The 6228-nt window shown below is 47.8% G+C and overlaps 1 protein-coding gene across 1 annotated transcript in view; it reads left to right on the top strand.

Moving 5' to 3' along the window:
* Positions 1–1918: 1918 nt before the first annotated feature.
* The window catches only part of ADCY1 (adenylate cyclase 1), a gene marked incomplete at both ends in the record, with an annotated part of 140283 nt that continues 135973 nt past the window's right edge, over positions 1919–6228 (top strand). The window contains one exon of the mRNA XM_080339294.1: positions 1919–2587. Within this exon, the coding sequence (XP_080195420.1) occupies positions 1919–2587 (669 nt within the window). The remainder of the gene's footprint in view (positions 2588–6228) is intronic.

Raw genomic sequence — 6228 nt, 5'->3', positions numbered from 1 at the left:
TGAGTCTGGAGCACTAAGACTAACTTAAAATACTAAAATATTAATGTAAAAACTATGTTGCTTTAGATCATATATCAGAGATTTTTTTTAAGAGCTACATTACTATCCAGAAGTGAAGTACCAACATCATTCACAGCTATAACAAATCTTAAAGAATCACTGACTGCTGTTGATCTTAAGGCCCTCCAGCCCAAATCCAAACGCAGAATCTGACATCACTGATACAAAAATCAACAATTGGATCTTCAACATACCCATGATAGTAGGATTCTGCTTCGATTCTGGAAAGTATTCCTGTGCTACTACTGAAAAGCCAAATGTTCCTAATGTATTAATGTCTTCTATTTTGACATTTTCCTAGCCCTGACTGTTACACATGCTTGAAACAAAGCCAAAAGAAACATTGGAGTCCATTCTCTAGTACTTGGTAAGTTTGGATTCAGTCTCGTAACCCACAAATTAGATGCAATGGTTACAGAAAACAATATTGTCCTGTATTCTTTGGTAGCAACTTGTTAATAGTGGTATGCGATAGCAGCACTATAGGCAGAATTGGGAAGGTTTTTTCAAAACCAACACACAGACTCCCAACTCAAGTTTTTGATCAGGGACCAAATGCAATTTTTTGTGAGATGATAATTAACTCCTGTCACAAGAATATCTCTCCACAGTCAATGACTGACTTGTACTGATTTGTATTTGGTTTTGCATGCACAGAAACATGTTTTCTTGAAAATTTTCTCATCCATTGCACTTTTTTCCAACTGTTTCAGAATCTAGGAGGGAAAACCAGTAAAACGAGCATGTTTATTCAGGCAGATAAGACTTTATTTCTCAAAGGAAGCAGGATTCACCTACATCTGTATATATATAAAAATATATATATATGTATAGTATCTTTACATACGTATGTATATTTACGTGTATTTCTACACCGTTATATATAGATTTTGTATACTTATATATATTTAAATAGATGTAAGGCAGGTGGGCAACACAAGGCTGTCAAACAGCAACCGCAGCCCGAAGGCGCGTGTACCTGAAGAGCCGGAGGGCGCTGGGCGGGGAGCGCTGGACTCCGCGCAGTGAGCGCTGGACGCTGCGCAGGAGCGAGGGGCCCGGCAGCGGTTCCCCAGCCGCCGTGCCCCGGCGGGGGACGTGTCGGGCTTCCCAAGCGAGCGGCGCGCAGGCGCCTCTCACACCCCAGCCCCGGCGAGATGCTCTTGGACGTGAGAAGGGGATCGCCCTGCCTTTCCTTGCCTCCTGCTTTGTCTCCGGCCCCTCTGCCTCACGTTTGCTCATCTTAGCCCAGTTCCCTGGCTGGGTTTCATTATTATTTTTTTTTTCCTTGTTGTTGTGGGTTTTCTTTTTTTTTTTTTTTTTTTTTTTTGTCTCAATGTCGCTCATCCCCGGAGAGGCTGTTTGCCACCCGCTCTCGGTAGCTCCTGCTCCTCCAAATAGCGGTATCTGAAGGGAGACCCGCCTGTTGATTATCCCCCACTCCCCTTCGCTTCCACCTACCATCCCTCCGCTTGATTTCAAACCTTTGGATGGTGTTTTGGTGTCATTAGGAGATTAACATCCCTGAAGCACCGGGGGAGGAGGAGGAGGAAGAGGAGGGTGGTGGAGGGGAGAGAGAGACAGCAGGCAGGAAGGTTGGCATATTAACATAAGTGAGGCTCTCCTCCCGCCGTCCCAGCCATCGCCGGCTCCTTGGTAGCAGCGGAGCGGGGCGTTTGCCGGCGCCGCGGGTTGCGGCCGGCGGGCTGCAGCCGGTGCCCGCGTCTTCGGAGCTGCCGCGGCGGGGGCTGCCGGCGGGCGTGCGGCCGCGGCTCCTGCTCGCAGCCCCCATCTCTTTTATGAGCAGCGAGGAGCAGCAGCGCGGGACACCAGGAAGAGCATTTCTTCCCCGGGGTTTATGAATGGCACTGACATGGAGGAAATACCGTTTCAGAAAGTCAAGACCAAGAGGAAGAAGTGCTGCCACTGCTGCTGTTCCGCGCCGGCTGCCGCGGCGGCGGGAGCGGGAGCCGGGCTGGGGGACCCCCCTCCCTTGCTGCTGCTGGATGCCATCGCTTGCGAGGACGAATTTGACTGCAAGGAGCTTGAGGCTCTCTTCCAGAGCTACAACCTAAAGCTGGAGCAGACATCCACCCTTAAGGCGCTGGCCGTCCTCATCGTGCTCACCGCCAGCCTGGCCCTGGTGGAGTTGCTCTCCGGCCCCAGCCTGACCATCTCCAAAGGCTCTCACCCGGTGCACTGCATCATCTTCCTCTCCCTCTTCATCGTCACCAATGTCAAGTACCTGCAGGTCACCCAGCTGCAGCAGATCGTCAAGCTCACCTTACTCTTCAGCTTCACCTTCTCTTTCCTCTGCTGCCCCTTCTCACTCGGCGCCTATGGCATGGAGCCCCCCAGCGCCCCCGAGCAGGGCATGTGGCAGCTCATGCTGGTCACCTTCGTCTCCTACTCGCTGCTGCCCGTCCGGACCCTGCTGGCCATCGTCTTCGGGCTGGTGGTGTCCGTCTCCCACCTTATCGTCACAGCCACCTCCGTCAGTGCCAACCGGCAGCGGCTCTGGAGGACGGTGAGAGAGGGCCGGGCCGGGCCGGGCACTGCAGCACAGCACAACCGCGCGGTGCGTGCCCGGCGAGCGGGCGAGGAAGGGCGGAAAGGCGCGAAGGGGCGCGATGAGCGGCCTGGGGAGCGGCAGAGGCTGCATGCCGACCCCCAGCAGCCAGACGGGGTGGCGGCGGCGCCAGGCGGTGTTTTCCCGGTGTGGAAGGGACGAGCACGCACCTGTGCTTCAGGCAGTGTCTGTAGCTCCCGGAAGTTTCCGGGAGGCAGAGTGGGATAGGAAGGCTCTTAGGAGACGGGCTTTCTTTCTCGAAGGAACACCGGGGACAGGGTAGGGGAGCCAACACTACTGTTTCCATGCTGGGGCAGATTCAGGGGCACCGCATCCACGGTCAGTGCACATTCAGTGCGTATAAATAACACCTCTTGACTGAGTAGAGCTTGGCATAGATAATAAGCTGTGTGTGCTAATAAGACTTCGATCAAGTTGATTGGTATCCTCGCCGTCTCTCTCTGCTGTGGACCCGTCGTGCTTACAGCCGATCTCAAGGCGGGGGGTGGGGACGACGCTCTGCAGAAGAGCTCTGGAAGAGGTGGGACACTCGGGGAAACCAACCTCGCTGTTCTCCCAGCGAGCGCATTTCAGTTTCCCCAGGGCAACTGCTGCCTGCCCGTCCACAGGCAATACCTGCCATGTCAATGAACTTCATAGCGGTTCCCTTTCTCCTCTGAATTAATCCAGGAAAACCTCCTTCTGCTGCTGCACTCTGTCCCCTCCCCCGAGTAGCTATTTATAGCCCTGCAGGGCTTTCTCCTGCTCCCGTGGCCTGATGGGCTGCACTGGCAGGGGGAGGAGGGTGGAGTGATGGACGTATGGGAGACGCTGGGACTGGCAGTCGGGGTTTGCTGCTTAAGGCCCCGTTATGTGGTAGGTCTGAACCACTGGGAAAGAGAAATTGGAAAAATTTTTTGTCCTCCCTCGCATTGCATTGATTATGTCAGCCCTCAGGGGAAGCACATGGGTTCTGAGGTCTAGATTGGTGTTAAACAACAGTTTAATGCATAATTGAAGTACTTAGTACATTACTTCTGCTTAATCCTGGCATCAATCTCCATAGCTGTGTAAGGCTGTGTTGTGATGCTAGGATGCGCACAGTTGGCATGGACATAAACGCTGCCATAAGCAGAATTGTACACCTTTGTGCCCAGAACTCTGAATTCTTTCTTCCTCCTTACATTCTTGCACAGACACACACATTCAGAATGACATACATGCACATAAAGGAGATACACAGGGACAATCAAAAGAGTGGGGTTACTGAGATGAACAGGATTATTCAAGGCTTCATGCTGCTTAGCTGGTGGACAATAAATTGTATATTTTGAAGGGGAAGAGAGAGATAAGCTGAGCTTTATGATTTACCCAGATAATCTGATGTCTATTTTTAAATGCATGATTTAGAGTTTCCATGAGAGGGAAAGCTGCTGAAATGCAGCAGCACTGAATGGACTCCTCCTTAAAAGTATCCAAAAGGATGTTAAAAACTCTAGAATGTTTCTCTTTGAGTGAGGATGAACATAGCTCTTTTTATTGGAGTACCAATTAGTCCTTATGGGAGTCCAGGCTATCCTGGCTGTTCTGACATGCAGGCAGATTTTTCTTGATGCCAAGTTGCAGCTCAATGTAGCACCTCCTGTTCTAGACGAACAACATAAAGAAGCTGACAATAACGTCTGCTCACTGAATTGTCTAGCCAAGGGCTTGAATGTGAAACCTTTTGAAGAGTGGAAATCTGCTTTCTTCACACTAGTGTAACTCAGTTATTCAGTAGGCAAGAAGCTAGCTTAAAAATACATAAAAATGGTTGACTAGGGGCTGATGTAACACAAGTATGTTTCTTCTTCATTGCCCTCTCCTCTCCACCAAAGTGATTTCAGTAATTTGTATGCAGTCCCCAAAGCAGTATGCTTTGCTGATAACGGAAGAAACCAGCTCTGAGTCAAGCAAAATAACTGGTTTGTGAACTTGTGTTGCACAGAAATGCACATTGATTTGTTGCATATTTGCAAGCAAGAAGTCTTGTGATTTGAAAACTATCTCTGTGTATGGGAGGGACTCTTCCCTTACACAGAAGTAGTTTTTTTCTTTTCTAAAGAACAATTTCACAATGGTTATAAATTTAAAGCCAGGGAAGGGCCACATAATCTGAATTTTATTTGCCTGGCCTGAGAGCAGCCTAAGAGTAGCCCAGCCTTTTTTGTAAAGGCTAGAATGGATGCTGGCTTGCAATCCGGATCTGCTTCCCAGCCACTGAATTTTATCATGATTATCCCAGTGCTTGTAAACACAGCATGCAGTCAGCCTGTCAGTGAGGCAGGACTGCTCTATGCAGAGCTGCAGTAGCATGAATGGCTCTGTTCTTTCTCCCAACCTCTTGATCCCCAACTCCAGGCAAATGGGTGAATTTAAATCTTTAAATAAAAATCTGCTGTATCTAGAAATGCAGAAGCACCTGTACCATCCACTGAGGTCAGTGTGCCGCTAAAGAGGCCTTTGATTTTTGGGCAATTCAGGCAGGGAATAAATTTTATTTTTGTTTAGTCTGAGCCTCAAGAGAGCACAGACCTAGTAACTTCCATTGAAGTTAAACTAACAAGTTAAATTGTCAGCAAGAACAAGCATTTCTTGTTGTTCCAAGTTCAAACCATTCAAAAATGGGCATAGCCAAGTTAAGGATTTTGTTCTGAAGCGGGCTTTTGGATGCACATCTTCCATTCCATGTTATGTGAGGACTCACCATATGCAAATCATTGAATGCCGAGAGCCTCACTGACTTCAATAGTGCTGAATCAGACCCTGAGTGGGTCCTACGGTGTGCTTAGAATTTCCATGTATATGTATATAAATGTACAAACACTTCAGCATATTAAAATCAATAGACAAGCTCATTGCGAGGGAAGTTTGTTATGAGGTCTACACGGTAAAGCACATTTAATTTGCAAGTGATAGTTTTCTGACAGCACAGTGTTATCTGTGGGTGGTCGGTAGAGATCACAAGTTCATTTCTTCCACTTCTTCTCCACCATTAGATGTCACGTCACGTCACGTCATGTCATGTCATGTCACGTCACATTGGGTTTGAGACTCAGGTGTGTGTAAAAGAAAGAGCAGAGGAGGAACACAAGTGCAGGGAAGCAAAGACAGCTGGAGAAGTAACATGGCAGAATTTAAGATTAATCTTTCCACTCACTATCTGTTTTTTCATCAAATAAAAGATTCCAACCTGTTAATCTGCCCTGCTAATTTCTCAAGACAAATGTTGTGATAGACAAAAGTAAATACAAATAAGAGGAATTTTAAAATATGCAAAGTACTTGTGCGCAACCGTCACGCCATTTGGAATAAGTTCATGGCAAAAGGCATGCTGACTTCACAGCTGGTTGTACATGTCATATTTTATACTGTGATAATGATATAAACAGTATATATAAGCAATAGCGTATTGGTCATGTTAGTTGGATTCTTTCACTTCTTTTGGAGTCATGGAACAAAGTGCTCTTGTCATGTAATTTGGCAAGGTATCTGCAAGCAGCTGAACCTACAAATGAAGATTTGACAGCTTGGACTCTAGTATTTTTTTCTTCTCTGCA

This window comes from Nesoenas mayeri (genome assembly GCF_963082525.1).
Source record: "Nesoenas mayeri genome assembly, chromosome: 2".
Lineage (NCBI taxonomy): Eukaryota > Metazoa > Chordata > Aves > Columbiformes > Columbidae > Nesoenas > Nesoenas mayeri.
The sequence above is the reverse complement of the archived record's forward strand: the minus strand, read 5'-3'. Positions and strand labels throughout refer to the sequence as shown.